The 25,307-nt window shown below is 37.8% G+C and overlaps 1 protein-coding gene across 1 annotated transcript in view; it reads left to right on the top strand.

Moving 5' to 3' along the window:
- Adam32 (ADAM metallopeptidase domain 32) overlaps positions 1–25,307 on the top strand; it is a 64,322-nt gene that overhangs the window by 13,703 nt on the left and 25,312 nt on the right. Inside the window, exons 3-12 of the mRNA XM_051182048.1 lie at positions 4,599–4,660; positions 7,715–7,790; positions 8,660–8,736; positions 9,977–10,155; positions 13,685–13,749; positions 14,843–14,914; positions 15,111–15,277; positions 17,476–17,557; positions 18,085–18,221; positions 21,772–21,949. Of these exons, the coding sequence (XP_051038005.1) occupies positions 4,599–4,660; positions 7,715–7,790; positions 8,660–8,736; positions 9,977–10,155; positions 13,685–13,749; positions 14,843–14,914; positions 15,111–15,277; positions 17,476–17,557; positions 18,085–18,221; positions 21,772–21,949 (1,095 nt within the window). The remainder of the gene's footprint in view (positions 1–4,598; positions 4,661–7,714; positions 7,791–8,659; positions 8,737–9,976; positions 10,156–13,684; positions 13,750–14,842; positions 14,915–15,110; positions 15,278–17,475; positions 17,558–18,084; positions 18,222–21,771; positions 21,950–25,307) is intronic.

The raw sequence follows: 25,307 nt of genomic DNA, 5'->3' as shown, positions 1-25,307 counted from the left end.
GCTGCCTTCATTTCCTTCCTTCAGTGTTTGGAAACTCAAGAAGTTCTTTCATGCCCTCCTTCCATTTATTTAATGACACTTTTTAGGATTTTGTGAGGGAAATTGCATGTGTGGTTTTGTTCTCAGTGATTGCATTATTTGAATTACCTTGTTGTATAGTTGGGTTTTCTGTTTTCAAACTCTTTGGGGGCCTACCACCCAGCTCCCAAATAAAAACATGGAGACTTATTCTTACTTATGAATGCCTGGCCTTAGCTTGACTTGTTTCTAGCCAGCTTTTCTAACTTAAATTAGCCCATTTCTCCTCTTATAAGTTTACCCCTAGGCTTTTTACCTTTCTGTATCCTATATGTCCTTGTTCCCTTTTACTCCGTGGCTGGTCACGTGGCTTGGGGGGTTGGCCCTTGGCATCCTCTTCTCCTTTTTTTCCTCCCCTAGATCCTCTTTCTATATCCTCATATTCTTTCTGCATGGCAGCCCTACCTATCCCTGTCCTGCCTAGGTATCACTGTTCAGTTCTTTATGAGACCAATTGGGTGTCTTTAGGCAGGCAAAGTAACACAGCTTTACGGAGTTAAACAAATGCAACACTATTGGCTCTGCTGTAGCTGCTCACCAGACTAGGGTATGTCCTGATGGAGTCTGGGGCCCTTTAAGTGAAGGATCATGTCATGTACACATTGGATAGTTAACTTTTCTGTTTATAACCAGTTCCTTCTCTTATTGCTCTGCAAAAGATTTTAAGTGCTATATTGAGTAAGAAAGAGGATGGACGTGGCTCTCATTCCTGACTGTAGATGAAACTTGTTTCTTTCCAGAGTCAGTGTAATGCTGGCTGTTGATTTGTTGTGCGTAGTACTTACTATGTTGCAGTATGATCTTCCTATTCTTAGTTTCCTTAGGGCTTTTGTTGTACAGTGATGCTGTGTTCTGTCAAGGGCTTTTCTGCATCTATTGAAATGGTCTTATGATTTGCTTTTCAAGATTTATCTTCTTTCAAAATATGTATATATGTATGTGTGCTGTTTTATCTTGCATCAACTTGATACAGACTAGAGTCATCTGAGAGAAGGGAACCCCAATTGAGAAAATGCTTCTATAAGACCATACTGTATGTAGGCACCCACAGAGCATTTTCTTGGTGACTGATGGGGGAAGGGTCCAACCCATTGTGGGTGGGGTCATTCCTGGGCTGATGGTCCTGGTTCTGTAAGAAAGCAGGCTGAGCAAGTCATGGAGAGCAAGCCAGTAAATACCACCTGCCTCCAGGTTTCTGCTCCACTGGAGTTCCTGTCCCGGCTTTCTTCAGTGATGAACTACAATGTGGAACTATAGCCAAAAAAACTCCTTCCTCACCAACTTGCTTTTGGTTATGGTGTTTCATCATAGCAATATTAACTCTAAGACAGAAATTGGTACCAGGATCATAAGGGTATTGCTGTGATAGACTTGACCATGTTTTGGGGAGGATTGCAGAAGGACTTTGGAACATTGGGCAAAAAAATCCTTGAGTGTTCAAAACCTTGGTGAGCTATTCTGTGGGAGCTTGGAAGAGAGTTGAGAAAGGACGGTGATGGAGGCCTGGTTTGTGAGGTTCCAGAAGGGAGCTTGAGAGTCACTAAAAGACTTTGTCAGGGAATTGAGAATCCCTGGTTCTGGTAAGCTAGGGCTGAAGAAGTGGCTGTGATTAACAGGAGACTGGATCAATAAAGTAAAACCTTAGCTTTACTGGGACAATAGAGGCTGGTCAGCTGTGGAGCTAAGAAATCAGCTGGGATTAAGAGACCAGCATCATTGAGGTGAAGTCTTCTGGGAAGTGTTTCCTCATGGTTAGCACACAGAAGCTGTGGTCCAGAGGCAGCAAGGCTATATTTCTTCCTGGCAGGAGAACTTGGTGGTCTGAAGTAAACCAGCTGATACTGGTTTTAGAGGCATGGAATGTGGTCAGGGAGAGTAGCTGAGGCATGGCCCTGTGTGAGAGGGAGTGGGGTGTGTGTGAAGGATGTGTGTGTGTGTGTGTGTGTGTGTGTGTGTGTGTGAGAGGGGTGTGTGAGTGTGGCAGGGCTGGAGTCCTGAAGAAAGTCCAGGAGAGGCTCTTGGTGAAAGTGCAGCCCAGTTGCAGTAAGGGACTCGTGCAGTTTTGGAGATGCCAGTGTCATGGGATGACCACTCAGGACAGCAGCAGTGGTGGAGGGGAACCAGCTGGAGCCTAGAAAAGCATCTATGTGTGCTGCAGGGGGTGGGGCCAGAAAAATAACCCAAGCCCCCTGTAGGAGCCCAGCAGACTGTGAGTTAACCCTGGGCATCGGACACTGAATTATTTGCACTGCTGGAGCATGGCTTTACTTTGTTCACATTGTGACTGCCCTGGTTCTCCTTCTTGAGGTAAGAAAGCGTTTAACATATTTTTGTTTTATGGGAGCCCACAGTTGAGAGACTTTGCATTTTTAAAAGAGATTTTGGATCTGAAGAGACTTTATAGAGTTTTTCAGAGACTGAACTTTTAAAGTGTTTGAACTGGTAAGGACTGTGGAAATTCAAAGTTTGTAATATTTCTATATTTGTGACATTTATTAATCTGAGATCTTGGGGGATGAACCAAACCAAAACAAAATAACAACAAAGGAAAGGTTATGTCTTAAAATGTGTTGTGTGTCTAGGTGACAAGGGGCCAATTTGCTTGCTGGCTCATTTTATGTTAACTTGACACAGTCTGAATCATCTGAGAGGAGGGAACCCACCTGAAAAGGCCTCCGTACGATCAAGCTGTGGGCCAGCCTGCAGAGCATTTTCTTAATTAGTGATTGATTGATTAGTGACGGGCTGGGAGGTCCCTGGGCTGGTGGTTCTTGGTTCTATAAGAAAGTAGGCTGAGCATGCCGTGGGGAGCAAGCCAGGAAGTAGCACCCATCCATGGCCTCTGCATCAGCTCCTGCGTCTAGGTTCCAGCCTTGTTTGAGTTCCTGTCCTGGCTTCCTTCCATGACAGACTACAATGTGGAAGTATAAGCCAAATTAAAGCCTTGTGCTGTAGAGTTGGCTCAGAGGTTAAGAGCACTAGCTGTTCTTTTACAGGCCCAAGTTCAATTCCCAGCAACCACATGGTGGCTCACAAACATCCATAGTGAGATATGGTGCCCTCTTCTGATATGTAGGTAGAACACTGTATAAATAAATCTTTAAAAAAAGAAAAGAAAAAACAAAACAAAACAACAACAACAAAAAAAAACCCCTTTCCTCCTCCTTTCATTGAGCACAGCAATAGTGACCCTCACTAAAACAGTATGTGTTTGTCTATGGGCATATGCACACATGTATGGGTGCCTGTGGAAGCCAGCTGTGTTGTATTTCTCTGGAGACAGAGTTACAGGGAACTGTGAACCACTTGACACGGGTGCTGGGAACAGAACTCAAGTCCTCTGGAAGAGCAGTACATGCATGTAACTGTTGAGCCATCTCTTCAGCCCTGGTCATGTACCTTTTTATTTATTTTATTTATTTTTTTATTTTTTGCTTTTGAATCTACTTAGTGTATACTATATTTATTGATTTGCATCTGTTGAACCACCTTTACATTCCTAGAATGAGACTAACCTGCTCATGGTATATGACCTTTTAAATGTGATGCTGTATTCTATTTGCAAGTATTGAGGATCTTTGCATCTATAGTCATCAACCAAATTGGTGTAGTGCCTTTTTTTTTTTTTTTTTTTTGGTCATGGTCTTACCTGGTTTTGGTGTCAGGATGGTGTTGGCTTCTTGAATGAGATTAAAAGCAATCTCCTTTCTCTGTTGTATTGGTTAATTTGAAAAGGGTTGGTTGTTCCTTTTGAAGGGTCTGGTGGAATTCAGAAGTGTATGTGTCTGGTTTTAGTCTCTGTTGATGATAGATTTTATTTCATCTTCAATTTCATTACTCATCATTACACACACACACAAATATATATATATACATATACATATACATATATATATTTTAAATAATTTATTTTCATTTTACATGCATTGCTGTTTTGTCTGCATGTGTATCTGCTGAGAATGTCTGAAGTTACAGTTTTGAGCTGCCATATAGGTGCTGGGAATTGAACCTGGGTCCTCTGGAAGAGCAGCCCATACTCTTAACTGCTAATCCTGTTTAGACAAATTCTTTTGGCTCAGTGTTGGTAGGTCATGTATGTCTATAAATTTATTAATTTATAGAAATGTATTGAAATATATTCAAATATTTCCTACTGACATTTTGGATTTCAGAAGTATCTATGGTAATATCTCCACTTCAATTTGTAATTTTATTATTTGTTATCTTCTCTCTGTTTTGTTTAATTTGATGAAGTGTTTGTCAATCTTCACTTTGTGAAGAATCTACTTTGTTTTAATAACTTAATGATTGAGTTGTTCATTATTCTTCATATTGTTAATTTTAGCTCTCATATTAATCAACCAATAAGAGAAACATATAAACAGAAGGACATCCCCTATCAAGGCAGTGTGCAGTGATTTTATGAATTATTTGAAGCATGCTTGGAGGGGTTGGTTGACTGAGTTGCTGTTTGCTTCTCATTGAACTCTGCCCTCACTCCCTTTTTCTGGACTCTTTAGGAAAAGATATCCTACATTATTCCAATAAACAAGAAGCCATACATTGTGCACCTCCAGAAAAGGTGAGATTTCTTTTACTCTTTAGTTTGGTATTTTGTTTTGTTTCTTTGAAACTGTTTACTTGTAGTGGCAGTGGAGGATAAGAGCCATAGCAGAGCTCTCACTGGAGTTGTCAGTTGTCTCTAATGAACAGATACTCTTCTGTAATAATTAAATTGCTGTCCTCAATAACTCAAGTGATCTTTTGAGAATGAGGTTTAGGAACCAAGGAAAACAGAGGCGTGCCTCTTGAAGGCCAGTCTGTATAGATTGAGGTTGGTAGAACTTGAAGGACCAATAAGAGCAGAAGGCAGGAGTGGACAGACCTTGGTCAGAGGCATGGGTTCCCTGGGGTGAGGCTGGCTGTGAATTGCTTAGGAGATGGCCCAGAGGAAATGCTCAGGTAGTTAATTCAACAGTAGAATCTGGGAGAAAGCAATTGGATTTTGCTATCATTTCATGTTTTTAAAGCTCTCAACAAATTAAGTATAGAAAGGATTACAATAACATAATAAAGTCAATATGTAATAAACCCAAAGCCAAAGTTGAAAGGATTTCTCCTAAGATCAAGAATATGGCTACCTCACCACTTCTACTCAGCATAGTACTGAGAAGATGATGTCACATTGTTCCTGTAGGTAAAGGACATTATCCTCTATTTTTTCCTTTGTCCCTCCTTCTCTCATTTCTGTCTCTATCATCTTTATTATCATCCCCCTCGCTCATCTCTATCCCCTCTGTCTTTTTCCTCTCTACCCACTTTCTAGCCCCCATCTCTCTCTGTCACTTTCTCTTTCCATAGAGGATCTACAAAATAGCAACAATAAACCCCCTGTAATTACCAGTAAATAAATTCACAGGAATCAGAAGCAGTTCTACACACTAACAATGGGCTATCTGAAAAGAAACAAAAAGTTCCTGTTTATAGTATCAAAATTCTAGACCAGCTGTGGAGATAGAGGCGGTTCAAGGACTTCAGGTAAAGGAGAAAAAGGAATTCAGAGTCACCCTTAGCTACTTCGTGAGTTCAGAGCTAAAACAACAACAAACTCACAAACCAAGGCAAGCACATCACCAAAACAAAACCATGGCAAACAAAATAAAACAATAAACCCAAAGACAATGACAACGAACTCAAAACAATATAAAAGAAAGTATAAAATACAAGGGGTATTTTTTTGTAGGAAATTTTCTTTTAAGATACATGCAACTCTAAAATAGCAAGGGTAATTTGAAATAAAAATGAACAAAACTAGAGGAATTATATTAGTAGACTTTAGTATACTAAAGGTGTACTACTCAAAATTATGTTTTTTAAAAATAGATGATTTAAAAAATCATCTATGTATGTATATATACATACATACACACATATGTATATATATGAATATTTCGCCTGTATGTGTGTATGTGTACCATGGGTGTACCTCATTATGGTAGAGGCCAGAAAAGAATGTCTGGTCCCCTGAAACTGGAGTTACAGATGGTTGTGAGCTGCCATGTGGGGTTTGGGAACTGGATCAGGGTGCTCTGGAAGTGTTCTTAACCTCTGATGGAACCATCTCCATAGTGCCTTAGATATGGTTTTTCAACAATATTGTTATTGCCATCACTGAAATTGAACTAACTATGCTTAACAGAGGTGTGAATGAGCTTTGAATGTGAGAAGGGAGAACAGTAAAACTGAATGCCATGGAAGCATGTGAGGAAGATGGGTAACACTGAGATGTGGGAGTGTACATACACACAGAGACAGGGAGAAAGCAGGAGGAAGGTGAATTCACCAGCACCAGTGGGGAGATGGCATTCAGCATCAGGGTGAAATGGTTGAAGCCTGGCAGAGTGGTTTTCCCTAACCTCTGCCTGCCACTCAGGCACCCACCGTTTGCTAGTCTGTGGGAGACTGGAAGCAGCAAACTGGGTGGTACTGAAACCCGAGGGAGGGCAAAGGGGGGAAGTAAAACCAACACAACATAGTGTGTGCAGAATATGGCACCCAGGAAGTTTGAGCATAGACCTGACTTTCAGTGTACATGCTAAGGCTAATAGGACTTCATTTTCTTCTACCACATTATCAAAGACATACATATATGTCATATAATATATATGCTATATATAATATGTATTATATACTATACTTTATTATATATTACATGCTATATAATCACCTGTTATCTAACATATGATATGACACATTGTCAAAATATATAATTATATATTATACATAATTATATGTAATTATAAAATTATTACATCATACAAGATAACACAGTTATATATTAATATGCAATATATAAATATAAAGCTAATGTATCATATAAATCAATATTGCATATTTTAACATGCAATAGTAATATATAATTGATATATACAACTGCTGTGCAATAGTAATATATACTATATCATACTATATATATATTAGAAAAAAGAGCAGAAAATTCTCACAACCCTCCATCCAGTTTATATCTCTGTAAAAAAACAAAATGACTACTCTTCTCACAGCCCCTTCCCTTTATTAAAAGGATCCTAATGGGCTGGAGAGATGGCTCAGTGGTTAAGAGTGCTTACTGTCTGTGCAAAGAACCTGGGCTTGGTTCACAGCTCTCCAATGGCTCACAGCCACCTGTAACTCCAGCTACTGTCTGGCTTCTATGGATGCCTATACACACTGTGGTGCCTAAATCTATGCAGGCACATAAATCCACATCAAAAGTAAATCCATTAAGTTGGAGAAATTATTTTGAGTAAATGTTTATTACTTTGCATAAAGTATGTTATATGACAAGGGAAAGTATGCCAAAGGTTGCCTTTTCCTCTAAAGCTCCAGAGAGCAAGTCTTAGCTTTTGTTTTGTTTTGTCTTTGAGATTTTAAGTCTTTCAATTTTAAGGCTCCCATTTCTGCCCAAGCTCCTTACCTCTGCTATTGTAATTGGGATGTCCCCGCACATATGCAGATTAATGGGTGAGGTTATGACCCAATAAAACTATTTACAGAAACACTGGGTGTTGCAGAGTTGACTGATGGCTGCTCTGTTGTTTCTAAAAGAGTAACTCAGAATTCTCTTTTCTTTACGTAGTTATTTTTTAGCAGATCATTTTATGGTTTATTCGTATAACAAAGGATCTGTGAGTTCTAGTTCTGCAGACATCCCGGTAAGATTTAAGCTATTTTATGAATTTTCAGAAAAATTGAAAATAATTCAGTGCTTTCCCAATACACAAGACTCTCAGGATCTGTGGGCAATATACTTAAGGTGCTGTCACTAAGTGCTCCCTGATGTCTCGGGAGCATTTAAGGACTTTTCATGGGTACTGCCCATAGACAATTGCTTCGCCTGTGCTCCCTGAAAGAGTGAATATAAATGAAAGTAATATAAGCAGATTAAGAACATGAGTGCACAGAAGCATGGACCAAAACCTTTTGTATGCATTGCTCCCACTGTATACATATATCAGTCCTACTGTGTGCTACATGGGTTCTAGAAGGTCTCTCCCCTAACCTTGTTCAGACCCGAGGAGTTTGAATACTAGATTTGTTACTGGGTAGAACAATTCTCTAAAACATTTTTAATGTGATTGTGTGTGTTCTGTTTTTTGCCAACTCTTCACTTTTGGGCTTTCTGTTGTGAATGTGCGTGGAACAGGGTTATCTTTTTGTCCTCACCGCACCCTTCCCTGGCACTGCTTCTGTCCTTGCAGGTGACATGCTTTCTGTTAGCATGGGGTCAGAGCCCTCCTTTCCTGGCACACTGGCCCTTCAAGCTTCCAGAGTCTTAGGCTCTCACATCCTTTTCTTAGGTAGCACATTACAATTCTAAAGATTCTCAAGGCTTTTAGTTGAGGTCTCACATCTATATGTTGGAAAAAAGTTCTGGAGACTTTTGAGTACCACTTTATGCATACCATCATAAATCATATATGTATGAGCGGCCTCCACGTTCTTCTGCCTATTTTCAGAGCAGGGAATCATTTGAAAGTTTTGTCAATTCTTCAGTAACCAGTTTCCTGTTTTTCATCCCTAGAGTCAATGCTACTATCAAGGATACATCAAAGGTTATCCGAACTCTGTTGTCACATTGAGCACATGCTCTGGTCTGAGGTCAGTAATTTTCTACCACTCTGGCTGCAGTATTTGGCTGCAGTATTTGGCTGCGGTGAATGCATTCCGCTTCTGTTCACGTGTAGGTGGTGCACGGTGGTGCACATTTCTTACATGCTTATTGGTGCTGTGCATCTCCAGATGTGGTCCCAGTGGTCTGGGATTCTTCTCCCTTACTTTGCAGACCAGAGATACTTCTAACAGCTGGAGGGTTTAGACTTCCCAATATTCTTGCTCTACTCTTCCTTTTCTTAAGAACAGAAATGGCAAATGAATGTTTTAAGTTGCAGGAGACAGATTTAGGATGGTTTATTAATTTTTTCAGCCAATAGAGATTTTACAATACCTACCATTTATCTTGGCGTTTGGAGATAAAAGTAAAGGAAATGAAGATAATGAATTTTGCTTTTCCTTATGAAAATTATCTTTACAGTGAGGAGGCAAGTCATATCTTTGTAATTATTAATTCAATACTATTTTTTAAGTAGTAATAGTACCTTCTCCTCTAACTCTTGAAAAAATATTTGGTTTCATTTTTGCTTTGGAAGGGTTTTCATCCTGTCAAAGTCTTCCACCTCTGTCTTTAGAGAACATTTTTGTTTTCCCAAATGCTTCCTGGGCCTTCCTGCATGGAACCCTAAAATTTAAACTCCAAACCAGTTTCTCATGCAGAAGTGACATATTGGGCTACCTCATTTCAGGGAAGCAAAGTTCTGTAAACTGATCACCTCTTCAGAATTAGGCTTTTGATTCTTATTCAACTATGTACCCAACCAGAATAAGAATCCTTGCACAAACACTGCTAGATTTTATTTTCATTAGTAAAATGGCTGTTGTACATTTTCATTAAAAAAGCCCGGTAGTCAGGTTTTCAAAGTTCTGCAGGCTAGAGAGTAATTTATTAATGTTTCCGTTTACTCAACTGTTAAGGAGCCACTGACTGATACACAGGAAAGTTATTTTATTGTCATACTGCATTCCTAGAAATTTTAAAGCTGATTTCTATTAGTCTTGCTACGAATAAACAACAACAAAAAGCAACACACAAAAAAAGAAGCAATTCTGAGTTTTGTGTTAGAGAAGTTATTTTTTTACTTGGAGCCATCTCTGAAACAGTTTTTGGAACGAAATACTGGGTTGAAAACATTCTGTGTCATTTATTGCTTCATTGGATGCTAATAGAATTTCACAATACAGGTTTTATTAAAGGCACTCAACAATTTCATCCTTAATGTTGCAGAGGAATCCTGCAGTTTGAAAATGTATCTTATGGAATCGAGCCCCTGGAATCTACAATTACATTACAGCACATTATTTATAAATTAGGGAATGTGGAGAATGATTTAACAGTTTTTAATAAAAATAGCAGAAACATAGAGATGCCGACAAACTATGGCATTTTTATCAATAAAAAGGTGAGTTTTGTATACTTTTATCATTTTCAAAGCACTTATTAGTTCTAATTCATTAAAAAAGCATGTGAGACTGTTGTATGGCTGTAGTAAGGCAATTCTTTATGGATATCCCTGTCTCTTACTGTCACAATTTCCCTGAAGCCAGGTATAATCTTTCCCTTCTGGCCACATCCTATCAATTTCTTTATATTGCTCATTTTATTTTAGTTTTGGTCTTTGCTTTGTTTTGGCTTTTGTTTGTTTGTTGGGTTGTTATTAGGCATAGAATGATCGACTAATTTAGAAAGAGATCAGCACTGTAGAGAGCCTAGAAGATCGCAGTCCAAAGGCCTCTTACCTTATCATAGGCCTAGTCTAGCCCTGGGAACAGCCATTCCTTGTAGACAATCCATGTCAGGATTAGCATCATTTATTCCTATATTTCAAAGAGTCAGTCTTTTGTTGGTATCAAATCATCCCTGCATGTTCCTTTTCTTTTTAAATTTTCAGCATTTCACTTTTGAATAATTTAAAAGACCAATTAGTCACAGAGTTGCTAGTTCCATGAATAGTCCTTGATCATCATCTTCCTATCCATATGTCTTTTGGAGTGACTGAACTATGAAAGTAGAGATGATATAGTAAATGCCTACGTATTTCTTAGATCCATTTTTCCATCCTTTTTACCTCAAGGTGATGTCAGTCACTGATCAGGAGGTGTGTTTCTTGGAAGAAGAAAAGCGTTCCCATTTTCTAATCAATCTTCTAGTCTGTGTCTTTTTATTCGGTGGGGGGCAATCAAGACCCTTAGTATTTAAAAGGTATCTCTTTTGGTTACCTGTCCTGGCCTTGTTTGTTGCAGCCTCTCAATTGTGTTTATTCTTCTTCTCTTCAGATTGAAAATCCCTTCTAGTACCTTCTGTAGAGCTGGTTCAGTAGTCATTCATTCCTTTTTTTTGGGGGGGTCATAGAAAGTTTTTATTTCTCCTTCACCTTAATGGGTAGTTTTATTGGGTATAATAGCGTGATTTGTCAGCTATGACTGTTTAGAACTTGGGATGCATCACTGTGGCTTCAAAGGGTTTTTTTTTTTTTTAATCATCAATAATCAGTTGCTATTCTGATGGGCCTGCTTTTATAAGTGAGTATACCTTTCAATATTCTATCTTTACTTTGTGTTAAAAAGATTTAACTATAGTATATTAAGGAGAATTTCTTTGCTTGTTTTGTTGAGTTGGTGTTTTGCAGGCCTCTTATACCTGGATGGACAATTGTTTAAGTTTGAGAAACTTCCTGCTATGAATTAATGAATTTATTCTCCATGTCTTCACTATGCATTAGTTTTCCTTCTGTGAAAAATTGTCATTGGCCTTTACAGAGTGATTCAGTTCTACATTGTCTTTCATAAATGACTCTGTCTTTGACATGGTACATTCTGTTGGTGAGGCTTTCCAGTGAGATTATTATTATTATTATTATTATTATTATTATTATTATTATTATTATTTTACATGTTGATCCAGTGAGATTTCTAATCAGCTTATTGTTAAAAAAATGAAATCTATTTCAATGTCTTATATTGATTGCCTTATTTCACCCATCTCTTTTTGTCTTTGTAGAGTAACTTGACCACAGTTTTAACCATTCTTGTGAATTCTTTTGAGATTTCTTCCAGGTCATTTCCAATCAGTGCCATTACTAAGATTTATATTTTTAAAGGAAACATCTTATTTTTGTATAGTTATTATCTATGCATTGGTATTTGGGCATCGAGTTGGTTTATTCGTTCACTTTCTTTTTTCCCTCAAAGGTTAAATGTTTTCATAATGTCCTATCTCTTCCATATTTCATTCATATATATTAAAATTTATTTTTTTATTCAACTCATTTATTCTTCTAGTAGAGGTATTTTAGTGCTTAGGAGGAGTCTAACTTATAGTTTGGGATAGTTATTTCCTGCTTGTCTGGTATTTAGGGATAAAGACTCTATCCAAGATCTTCCACTTGTCAGCTACATTCTGCTATCTGCAGTGGCTTGGTTTAGGAGCTTGGGATAAGTTTCCCTGGCAACATGGGTTAGCCTGGGTCTCAATAACAGATGAAGTAACAGGAAAGTCCCAGTCAGACATCTGCTAGAACACTAGGGGTTGTCTAAGGGAGGGAGTGGGATTGGAAGGATACGATGCTCCCCAGCAAGCAGTCACAGGGCTTTGGAATGATCTGAACCATGAGAGGCTTAGGATGAGGGATGCAAGTAGCCTACATCAATCCTAGTGGCCATGTGGGACAGCTGGTGAGTTCCTGGGTGCAAAGAGGTTGAGATATGGTCAGCCCAAAAAGGAGGGAAAGAGGCCAAGAGCTCTTGTGGTTTCTTCAGACGAACTGTGTTTGGGTATGTCCATAGTGTTTATTCAGGTTATTTGTGACTGCTGCCCCAAGGTTTGCCAGGGTGGAAAGCCTAGTATCTTTTTGAGGTCTTTGACAGCTTGTGTCTAGGTTATATTTTCCAGGATGTATGCCTGAGATTTTTCAAAGCCTTTGTTTTCCCATGGACCCTAACCCTGCTTTTTTTTAGCCTCTCTACCACCATCTTGTCCCACAGCCTTTCTTTTATCCCTTGTTCTAGACAGCAGCTAATGTATTTACCTTGAAAGTTTTCTCCTTTCTTTCTTTCTTTCTTTCTTCCTTCCTTCCTTCCTTCCTTCCTCCCTCCTTCCTTCCTTCCTTCCTTCTTTCTTTTCTTTTCTTTTTTTAAACAAATACCTCCCACAAGTCTATTCAACTCTGTGAAAGTTCCAAGAAAGAAGAATTGAAAAGCTCTGAGTGCAAACTCTTTAGGAAGGCAATGGACACCTCAAACACATAGCCACAGTTCTTTGAGAACAATTTGGCGTTGCCATCTCTGCTACCAACAAGGCACACAGAAAGAACATAGACCACCATTCTCATGGATGCCAGTTAGCTGGGTTTCACTGAAAGTTAGTAGCTGTTTCTGTTTTTCACTAAAGCAGTGCCCCATTTCCTTCATTAAGAGTATTTCTTGCTGGATGAGGGGCTGGTGGGATGTACACAAGTTGGTGCTTTAAGAGCACACGTGGCAGTCAGAGGAGGCCTGGCTGAATCAGCAGCTTTGATGAGGAGCCAGGGGAAGCAGACTGGCCTCTTGGGAGTCATCACAGTCACATTGCAAAATATATGGCTACAGGAAGAAATGAAACATAGTCATAGTTTCTTATCCTTCAGCATCTATATAATGTCTAAAGCAAAAGTTTAATACACTTCTGTTATTCAGATCAAATAGATGGTTACAAGTGCATGGAGTTTTGCTCCAATATTAGTATATGAGTTCACAATATGGAAGCTGTAGGTTAATTGACTGACTTCATAATGACTGTTCTGATTTCTAGATCCCATGTTATGATACTCAAGTACTCCATGTTAGCTTTCCTAGCTAGTACTTGCTGTGAGTGCTGTCCTAATAGCTTTAATAGAGCTCCAAGTAAATGCATTATGAAAATGTAAACTTCAATGTGCTTTTGTTCCTTTCCAGTCAGAATCACCTTTAAAACAGTCATTTCCTCTCTATCTAGAGATGAGTATTGTGGTGGACAAAGCCTTGGTATGTGCTTTGATTTTTCTTTTATGTATTTGGTTTGGAACCTGGAGAGTTGACTCTGCAGTTAAGAGAACTTGTTCCTCTTCCCGAGGACCCAGGTTTGAATCCCAGCACCCACATGATGACTCACAGCTATCTATAACCCTATCCCCAGGGGATATAATGTCCTAGTCTGACCCAAGGACAGAAGGCATGTATATGGTATACATGTAAAATAATAAACCTAAAAAAACACTTCAAAAAAGAGTTACAAAATGTTGGTGCACTTTGGTGTTAGCCCATAAATATTTTGTGTAAGTGTGTGATACCCCTGGCTAGAGGCAACTAGATATCCCCATCTTCTCACTTTCTAGCATAGACAGCACAGGGTAACAATTTGCTAACTGAAAACCAAATAGTTGAGATTACCCAATAGGAGACAGTTCTGGCAAGGAGAGCAGGAGGATGGCCTTGAAGCCAGAGAGTGTTCAGTCCTATAATGTTTTGCTGGCATCAGTGGCTAGCATACCTGCATGTTCTGCAAGACATAGTTGTTTGCAGTTGTTGCTGTCCCATGTCTTTGTTTCCCAAGAAAAGGTGTCTCTAGATCCTTGACTTCCATAAACAAGCCATATGGCTTTTAGGGACATATGTATCTTCCAGGTTTTAGTCTGATGGTCCAGATTTCATTATGACCCTTGTGGACTATCAAAGAGAACAGAAATAACATATTAGCAGTTCCATTCTTAACATTGTAGAGCTTGCCAGGAGTCCAGAGCTGAGGTCAGAAGTAAGAAGATTTGAAGAACAGGCCAATACTTGATTTACTACACTTATGGAAAAGACCAGGGGAGGCGTTTAAAATGATGGAGCCTACCAATGTCATCCAGGGCCAATCCATATTTCAACACTTACATATGCACCTGCTTGTGTTGAGTGTACACATATATGTGTATGATGTGTATGTGTCTGTTCCGTAATAGTCTCACATTGGGAACTGTGTATCTTATTTGAAACACTGAATTACTTATCAGCCTCAAACTTCTGATAGCAGATGTAAATATCAAAAACTTCATACAAAAACAGTATTTTAACTGTAAAATCATTTGTCTTTTAGTATGATTACTTGGGCTCTGACAGGATGATTGTAACAAATAAGATCATTGAAATTATCAGTCTTATAAATTCAGTAAGTATTTTCCTTTCTATACTAAAATTTGTCACTTTTGAAATTATCATTTGCACTAACTTGATGTAACATTTCTAAGTACGTCATTCACATAAAAAGAATGTAGATTTGTGAAAATTTCAAAATATTTTCTAGGGTGGGGCATTTAGGAAATAGACAGATTAATATTGTGTATATTCATTTCTTCTGTTTTCAGGTGTTTTCCCAACTCAAGGTTACTATTGTGTTGTCTTCGTTGGAGTTGTGGTCAGATAAAAATAGGATCCCTACAGTTGGTGAAGCAGATGAACTACTACATCAGTTTTTAGAATGGAAGCAATCTTACCTTACCCTAAGGCCTCATGATGTTGCATATTTATTCATGTAAGCCTATTTGATACTCTACAAAGAAAACAAAAGACTTGAGGTATATATTAATTCAGGGAGCTGTTATTCATTTCTGGTTACTCAGGTACTTTACTCAGAGCTTATGCTTTCTGATTGCCAGACAATGAAATAGATGATGAACACTTGTTTCTAAGTTTATTAATCTTTTTAAAATAGCAGACTGAAATTTACAAAGCTTCATTCATTTTATGACTCTTAAGGTCAATAGCTGAGTGAGAGCCTGCCCACTGTCATGGCAAAACCTGCCCTTAAACACTAAGAAGGATCCAGGACTCATTGAGTGAAGTTTATATGTTGATTATGCAGTTGGCAAGGGTCGGGTGTGAAGTTGTTTATAAGTACTTGCATGAATGGATTGTATTTTTTTTTAAAAAAAGTTAAAGATAAATGGTAGCTATGCATTTGTAGTTGCATTCATAATAGAATTGCTGGCAATATACAACAGGGGTCTTTATATGTGTGTATTTATTTCTAAATATATGTAACATAATTAATTTTGGTAGTATAAAGAGGGATACTGTCTGACTATCTGTTAATGGATATATCATCACTTTGTCACACAATTTACCCTGTAAACAGCTTTTAGAGTTTTTATAGGGCTTCAGCAATTTGTTTGGGCCATTTGGGAAGGTCTGATGTTTTTAGTGTTGTATATATCTTTATTATATGGAGCATTCCAGATAATGAGTATGGCTATAACCCTTTAGTTTTCAAATTATTCTTCTAGTCTCCAGGAAAACTTTTAGAGTTTTTTGTTTGTTTGTTTGTTTTTGTTTTGCTTTTTTTGTTTGTTTTTTCCTGGAGCTCTTCTAGGTAACTTTGGTATTTATTTCTAGGTCTTTTATTATTTTTGCCAATATTAATATTTTTAATGCTATACTATATTTTATAGTCATGTTCTGTTTGTGAAGACCAAGGCAATTCTTAGAAAAAGAATTTAAGGGGGTTTACAGTTTCAGATTTTAGTTCATTATCATCAATCATAATGGGGAATGTGGCAGCATGTAGACATGTGTGGTACTGGACATCCTGATCTGAAGCCAGCAGGAAGGAGAGAGAGAAAGAGAGAGAGAGAGACAGAGAGAGAGGGAGACAGACAGACAGACGGAGACAGAGAGTACACTATTGGGCTTGGTTGGCTTCTGAAACCCAAAACCCACTGCCAGTGATATACTTCCTCCAGTAAGGCTACACCAACTCCAACAAGGCCCCACCCTCAAATCCTTATAATCCTTTCAAATAGTTCAACTTCTGGAAACTAAACATTTAAATATTGGAGGCTATGAGAGGTCATTCTTATTTAAACCACCACAAGCAACGAATTATTTTTTTGTTACTATCTTTTTGAAAGATTTTTTTTGAATTTATAAATATAATTACCTGAATTCATTTTTTAAATGCACAGACTTTTTCTTTTTAAACAAGTTTTTTTCCTTATAGATGCAGGCACAGAGGATGGTTACCAGGCACTCCCTCATCACACCCTTTCAGCTCTATTACTATTGTTAATATTTTGCATTAGGTGGTACTTTTATAGTTTACGAAGCAATATTGATACATTACTATTAACTCAAGTTCATGGCTTACATTAGAGTTTGTTTTCTGTGTTGTATGAACTCATAATTACTATTTAGTCAATTAATAATATGTTCTAATAATTTTTCCACACTTATTGACTTTGCATGTGTGCCTCTATGTGTGTGTGTGTGTGTGTGTGTGTGTGTGTGTGTGTGTGTGCGTGTGTGTGCATGTGTGTAGATGTACAGGTACATGTATGCCACAGGGTGCTTGAGGAGGTCAGATGGTGGCTTTCAGAAGTCACTTCTCCCTTTTATCATGTGGACTCCTAGGACAAAGCTCAGGTGGTCAGGCTTATGTGTAAACTCTGAAAGTTGCAAGTTTTATTTCTTTGGCTGTCTGACTGTGTTCCTAAGCAAGAACGATAGTAACATTTTTGTGTCATTTTTCATCTGAAAGGAAAAATCTTGAATGTTTTGGTAGATCAACAGCATTTTGTCCGGTTTAGTTGGTCTTCCAAATTTCCAGCAGTTAGAGACGTGTTTAACTTGACTTGCTTATGAGTAGAATTTTTCTGAATTTGGGCCTTATATTTTCAAGAATTCTCACAGCTAGGTTTATTGGGATTAACTACAAACATGTGTTTATGTATTTAGTTACAACGAATACCCAAATTATGTGGGAGCCACGTATCCTGGAAAGATGTGTGCTGCCCGCTACTCTGCAGGGATCACAATGGTAGGTTCCTATTCGGTTCTTAAAAAGGATGTGAGATGTAGTTACTGAAGTGATTGAGGAGTGAGTGTTGTGACAGTCTGCTGGCAATGCCTGGACGAGAACCTGGGACTGAATAGCTGAGGGAGGATGTTTTGGGGATAGGGTGGGGGTAGGGGGGGGTGGATCACTGAGGAGACATATTCAAAGAGTGAGACTTTTTATACAAATTATTTATATTTAACTTTTGGAAAGCCATGATAGTCTTGAAGATTAAGAAGGTAGAGGGATGTATATAGTTGATATAAAAGCTTACAATCCCTTTGTAATTAAGACAGAAATAAATATAGAAATAAAGCAATGGAAGAGAATAAAGAGAATATAGTTGAAAAGCGGAGAATTAATAGAGCTCGACCTTTCCTGGGTGCCTGTATCATAACCATGTTCATTATTGTGTCATGTTTGATACGGAAACAAAAGGGCTCCAACTTAGAGAAGTCCTTTTATCATTCAATGGTGTCTTCTCTTTTGGAACCCCCTTGTTGCTTTAGTACCCCAAGGACATGACTTTGGAGGCCTTTTCAGTTGTTGTCACCCAGATGCTAGGACTCAGTCTGGGAATATCATATGATGACCCAACGAAATGCCACTGCTCAGAAGCCATCTGCATCATGAATCCAAGAGCTATGTAAGCTTTTTGAAAAGGTTTATTTGTTGGTTATTTTTATTTTGTGCTAATTGTAGCATTTACTTCTAGTATAAATGAGCTATAAGGAGTTAGAGCTCATGACAAAATATATGCCTGCAACTTAAATATAAGAGCAGTAGAATGTGAGGAATACTTTTAAAAATTGTAGCCAAGGCAGACAAATTCAATGTGCAATATATAGGTAAGGGAAAGTTCCTTAAATATGTGTTTGTGAAAGCCCCCAGTAAGGATACTTTAAATATCTTTGAAGAGCATAACACATGGGCATTTTTTTTAAAGGCAGAACTTTTTTGTTTACATTTAGATTAGTCTAATGAGAAAAACAACAACAAAACAAAACAAAAAAACCCCAAAACAAAACTCCGAAAAAACAGACTACCAACCAAGGGGTGTGATGGAGACACCCCATTTAGGACCAAGTGCTCCAAAGTCCCCCACTCTTGGCACATTGTCCAGTTGTGGTGTAATTCTCCATTACTGCAAAAGGCAGCATCTCTGATATGGGCTGAAGGAGGAAGTAACCTATGGGTGTAACAGTACAGCTTCCGGGGTAGAACTTTCACCTTGATCTGGTTTATTGCTTAGGTGGGATTTTTGTTCTTTTTTTTTTTTTTTTAAACTATTGCCAATCTGATCTTTTTCTAAATTTTTTTTTCTCTCAAAAAATACACCACCTTCCCCAACACGCGCGTGTTCGTGCACGCGTGTGCGCGTGCACACACACACACACACACACACACACACACACCTGAGTTACTGCTTTTGGTATCTTGATTTTGGATCTTGTAATTTTATTGACAGTGTTTACTAGATGTAAATGTTTTCTGATAGACTTACATCATCTGTAAAGAGAGTTTGACATTTTCCTAGTTTTGTTGCATTTTATTTTTCTCTTTTAAAAATTGTTTTTTTTTTTTTTTTTTTTTTTTTTAATCTAAATGGCATGTGTGGAGGTGAGAGGGGTTGGATCTGTCCATGGAGCTGGAATCACACAGTTGTAAGCCATCTCATGTGGGCTCTGGAACCCTAACTTGGGTCGTCATGTCCTCTTAACTGCAGAGCCATTCCTCCAGCCCCTGCTTTATCTTTTTGTTTTTGAGACAGGGTGTAGCCCTGGCTGTCCTGGAACTCACTATGTAGACCAGGTTAGTCTCAAACTCACAGATATCTATCTACCTCTGCCTCCTGAGTGCTGTGATTAAAGGTGCATGCCACCACACCCTGCTATTTCTTCTTGTTGCTCTAGCTGAGACTTCAAACGCTATACTGCATGCATAAAAGCAGAAAGAGGGGACACTTGTTCTGGATCTGACAAGAAAAGCCTCAGTATTTTCCCATTGAGAATAACGTTGGTCATAGGTTTGTTTGTCTTACATATCTTATGTGAGGTATGTTCCAACTGTTACTAGTTTCCTTCAGGACTTTTATCTTAAAGATGCATTGAACTTCACCAAATGACACTTTTGCATCTATTGAAATGATCATGTGATTGCTGTCCAAAATTCTGCTTATAAGGTACTTTACATTTATTGATAAGTATATGTTGAATCAACCTTGCATTGAAACCAACGAATTGTGATCTATTGTCTTGTTAATGCACTCTTAAATTCAGTTTGCAAGTATTTTGTTGAGAAAATTTGCATCCCTGTTAATCAGAGAAATAGCTCTGTTGCTGGATTGTCATCCAGTTTTGGTCTGGGGCTAAGGTTGGCCTCATAGAGTGAGTATGGAAATGTTTCTTGCCTTCCTGTTTTGTGGAAGAGTCTTGGTACTAGAGAGCTCATCAAGGAGTACAACTGGTCCTGGGATTTTGTTTATGGGGAGACTTAGTTACTTTCTTTTTCGGTTCCAGGCTTATATAAATTGTTTACTCCTTTTGACTTTCATTTTGGTAGATCATACACATTTAGAAGTTTATCTATTTCTTCTAGATTTTTCCCTAATGATCTTCTGATTTTATTAGCGTTTGCTTTCATATCCTCTTTTGGTTTCTAATTTTATTAACTTGATTTCTCTTTTTTAGTTGGTCAGTTTCAATAGAAGCTTGCTTATCTTGTTAATATTTTCAAAGAACCAGTTGTCTGTTTCATTACTTTTTAATTTTAATTTAGTATTATTTTAGTTTGCATTGGTTTAAATTCTTCCCTGAGCTTTACCACCTATGCTATCTACTGCATTTGGATTTGGCTTCTTATTTTTCTAGAACATTTGAGCCACATTATTAGGTTACCCGAGATCTCTTATTATTTTAATGTAAACACTTATATGAGCAATCCTTTGAGGTTACATTCCAGGGTTCTCATAGGTTATGCTGTCATTGTCATTTGTAATTTCCTCCCTGACTTACTGTCACTCCATTCATTAAAATATATATATATATATATGTGTGTGTGTGTGTGTGTAAATAAAGTCTCCAAGTATTTGTGTAGAATCTATGGTTGGGCTTGCTGTTGACGTCTGCCTGGCTTGACATGATATAGCAAATGATGTCAACTTATTTGAATTTGTTAAGGCTTGCATTGTGGCCTATAATGTGACCAGTCCTTCAGGAAGCTTCTATGTTCTACTGAGAAGAATATATATTGCTCATGTGTTGGGTGGAATATTCTTCATTTGTTTAATCCATGCTTTAGTTTAGCTATAATTTATGCTGTAATTTGTTTTGGTTGCTTTTTGATTGTCAGATCTATCTAGAAATGACAGTACAATGTTGAAATCTCTCCCCATCATTGTGTCAAGATGAATATGTCCTTTATTCCTTTTAGTATTTATTTTATGAAATTGGGTAGTCCAAGGTTTGACATTAACTTACAATAATTATAGTTTTGATGACATGGTCACCTATTAATGGCTCTCTTTATTTCCTATGATATACAGTATAATATCTATAATATATAAATAATACTCCTATTATTTTCTGCCTTTAATTCAGTTATAGGTGTCTTTGTTAGTTATATTGGTTTCTTAGGGAAAATGGATAGTTGTCTTTAATGGGTGAGTCAAGGTCATTTGCAGTTAAGGTTCTTAATGAGAGGGGTTTGTTGTTACTATTGATTTTCTTGCATGCTGTCCTGATTGTTTGGTTTATTCGTGGATCTGTTAGCCTCTTCTGGTATTATTTAGAGGTTTTCTGGTTGGACATAATTGATTCCTTTCTGGATCTCCTATATTTATCTTTTCCTTTTGCCAAATCTATCTATTCATGTGTTCTCATGGATGAAACTGTCTTTCTTCTTCCTCTGTGTATGGTTGAAAATTGGGTGTGACTTTTCTTTTTTTGAGAGTTTCTAATCAAATTCTTTATCTATTATAAAATCATGGCTCTTACTATTGATTTGTACTTAATTTTTTAAAAGTAACAAAATGCATTGTGATGAATAAAATCACATTACCTCCTCAAGAATAATTGTGAACACTTATTGGGAGTATTTGCTATCACCTATTAAGCAATATCATGAAGCTAACGTAAGATATAGAATTATGCTTTGGGATGTATACTGCTAATGACAGAATATGAATTCATTTTTAGGCAATCTTCAGGTACGAAGGTGTTTAGCAATTGCAGTTTGAGTGACTTTGAACATTTTAAATCTAATGTGGGTGCCAAATGCCTTCAGAATAAGCCACAAATGCAATATAATCCAGTAGCCATCTGTGGAAATGGCAAAGTGGAGGGAAATGAAGCCTGTGACTGTGGCTCTGTGCAAGTGAGTATGCTACCTAGGGGAATTTACAACAAACTCATTGTCAGAAATGTTGTATTTCTAAATTACACTGGGTACCATGCAGAGCACTGATGTAAACACATTTTATAACTGTGTGTTTGAGTTGAGTTATGAACACATAATTTTTAGGACATAACATTCCCATGGGATTAGTAGTATGATAGGGAACCTATCACATACTCTGGACTGAACTTGAGGTAATTTTGATCATTTGTGTGGCAGGAAAGTCCTGAAAATACAGTGAATGCAGACAGTCCAGAGGACTGTACCTCTGGGTAATGCAGTATCTATAGTGATGATCCAAAACACCCCAATTACAATATAGACACAATAGTACTTTTCATATACATGGGCATGAATCACTGGTTTTCATATCCCATTTAAAAAAAAGATTGTTACTATCTTGTAGAACAAGGCCTCTGTTTTTACTCTTAAGTTACTTCTTAAATTTTTTTTTTAAAATCAATTTTATGGAAGGTGTGTTCTCAATGAAATAAAGGGGACTAATTATGAAGATGGGGTGATGAGCTTGGCAAACATAAATGACTAGAGTTATCATGAAATAAATAACCATGATCATCATTCCTGAGACTTCTTATGTCTCTCTTGGGTTTTCCTACTTGTGTTCATCTTCAGGCAGCCCGAGGCAAGTTCTGTCAGCTCCCCCCAGCTGAGCTGGTTGGTATAGTATCTGCTTTCCTCCCTCCCCTCCCTCTCTCTCCCCTCCCTCTCCCTCCCTCTCCCTCCCCTCCTTTTCCCTCCCCTCCCTCTCCCTTCCTCTCCATCTCCCTCCCCTCCCTCACCCTCCCCTCCCTCTCCTTCCCTCTCCCTCCCTCTCATTCCCTTTCCACTCCCTCTCCCTCTCCCTCCCTCCCCTCCCTCTCCCTCCCTCCTTCTCTCTCTCCCTCCTTCCCTCGTTGTCTCTCTTCCTGTGTAGGATTTCTGACATTTTTCCACAGTCATACCACGTGGTTTGCATCTTTATTTTGTGGTCCTCCTCTTGCCTACAAAGCCACTGACTGACACACGAGTTTACCTCTGGCTTTGCACTCTGTTCTCTGTGCTGCTCCCCACACTCTCTGTTAGTGCCACAGCATTTTGGTGTTATAACTCATTAGTATATTTGGTACTCAGCTTGGGTGGTGCCTTTCTGCTTCATTCTTTCTGTTTAGAATGTCTTTGGCTTAATACGGTCTTTTGTAGTATTATAGATAGTCCAGGTGGCTTTTGTTTGTTAGTTTGTTTTTTGCTACTTCTCTGAAGAATGTCATTGTTAATTTTGTAGGAATGGCATTGATACTTTTCATCAGTTTGATTAGTGTGAGCATTTTTACCCAATTCTTCTAGCTTATGAAGGTAGGATGCCTTTCCTGTTTTTTTTTTTTTAATTTTGGTTTTGTTTTGTTTTTTTTTTGTGCCTTAATCGCTTTCCTGATTAGATTTATTGCGGTGTATTTCTTTGTAGGATTGTGAAGGGGATTGCTTTTGTGAGTTCTATAGGTGTCTCGTTCTTTGTGTATGAAAAAGCCAATGAATGAAGTTATATCATTTGCAGAATGGATGTGCTGGAGATTATCATATCAGGTGAATTAAGCAAGTCTCAGAAAGACAAATACAGTGCATTTTCTCTCATATGTGGTTCTTAAATTATATATAAGTATGCAACCATGCATATAAATGTGGCATAAACTAAGGAGCAAAGGGAATGGGAGAAGGGAAGAGTGAGGAAGGGGAAGGTAGGTGGATATGGAGGGGGAATATGTTCACTGTACAATAAATACGTTTGTGAAAATGTCCTATGTAACTTAGCAATATGTACAACGAATATATGCATCACAAAAATTTAAACATGCCAAAAAGTACTGAATTTTTGTATTTGCATATTTTTTTTTTTTTTTTTGGTCAAGCACTTTTTGCTTCTCTTCCATGTCTAATCATGTTTTTTTTTTTTTTTCCTGTTGGAAGCTTTTAATGTGTCTCTTGCCTTATTCCAAGACTTCAAATATGTGTTGAATAAAAATGGTGGAGTAGGCGGTCTCCTCATACCATAGTTCTAGAAAACATCACGGTTGTCCTATTCAGTGTGATTGAGGCTCTGGCTTTTTCTTTTTGAGGTCCATGTTTTTCATATATTTAATTTTTGGTTGTTTTTTTAATTATCGAGTAATGTTGAATTTTGGGGGTAATTTGATTGAGATCTCCATTGAATCTGTAGCTGCCTTTGGAAGATGGTCATGTTCACAATATTAATTATAGAGACACATGAACATGGGAGATCTTTCTGTTTTCTATCTTCCTAAGTATCTTTCTTCAGAGATTTGAAAGTATTCATTGTAGAGGTCTTTTATCATTGTAGAGATCTTTTGTCATTGAGGCTATTGCAAATGGGGATGGGCCCATGATCTCTTTCTGAGGCTACTGTAAACAGGAATGTGCCCATGATTTCAAGCCTATTCCTCATTTTCTCTTTTATCAGATTCAGGGTATCTGGTCTTATGTTGAGATCATTGGCCCATTTGGAGTTGAGTTTTGTGTGGGATGGTAGATAATTCTTCTCAATGCAGTTCTCTAGTTTGACCAGCACTATTTGCTGTCTTTTCTCCACTATTTATTTCTTTCTTTCCTTCTTCCTTCCTTCCTTCCTTCCTTCCTTCCTTCCTTTCTTTCTTTTCATTTTTTTTTTATATACTTCTTTGTCAAAACTCAGGTGTTTAGGTGTTTGGATGTATGTCTGGATCTTCAGTAGATTCCACTAATCAACATGTCTGATTTTATACCAGTACCATGCTGTTTTTAATCACTGTATGTGTGTAATACAACTTGAAATCTGGAATGGTTATCACCAGAAGTTTTTATTTATTTATGTTTCTTGTTATTTTCTTTCTTTAGTGTGCACCCGTGTGTGTGTGTGTGTATGTGTGTGTGTGTGTGTGTGTGTGTGTGTGTGTGTGTGTGTGTGTAAATTTAAAATTTAAGATCTTTTTCAGTTTCTGTGAAGAATTATAGGAGATTGCATTAAATCTATAGGTTGCTTTTGGTAAGGTGGCCATTTAAACAATATTAATTCTGCTGATATATAAGCAAGAGTTGTTTATTTCTGCTGAGATAGTTTCCCTGATTTCTTTCTCAGTATGTTCAGGTGTTGTCTTTGTAAGGAGCCTGATTTTGTGTGTATTTTTTTATTTTGTCAGAAAGTATTTTCATGTGTTTCTGATCAGTTTCCCCTCCCTCTTCTAGATCCTCCCTTCCCTTCCAATGCATGCCTTCTTTCTCTCTCTTTAGAAAACAGACCAATACATAGATATACAAAGTTAAAAAATAATGAACCCACAAACAAAAA

This window comes from Phodopus roborovskii, unplaced genomic scaffold, assembly GCF_943737965.1.
Source record: "Phodopus roborovskii unplaced genomic scaffold, PHOROB, whole genome shotgun sequence".
Classification (NCBI taxonomy): Eukaryota; Metazoa; Chordata; class Mammalia; order Rodentia; family Cricetidae; genus Phodopus; species Phodopus roborovskii.
The sequence above is the reverse complement of the archived record's forward strand: the minus strand, read 5'-3'. Positions and strand labels throughout refer to the sequence as shown.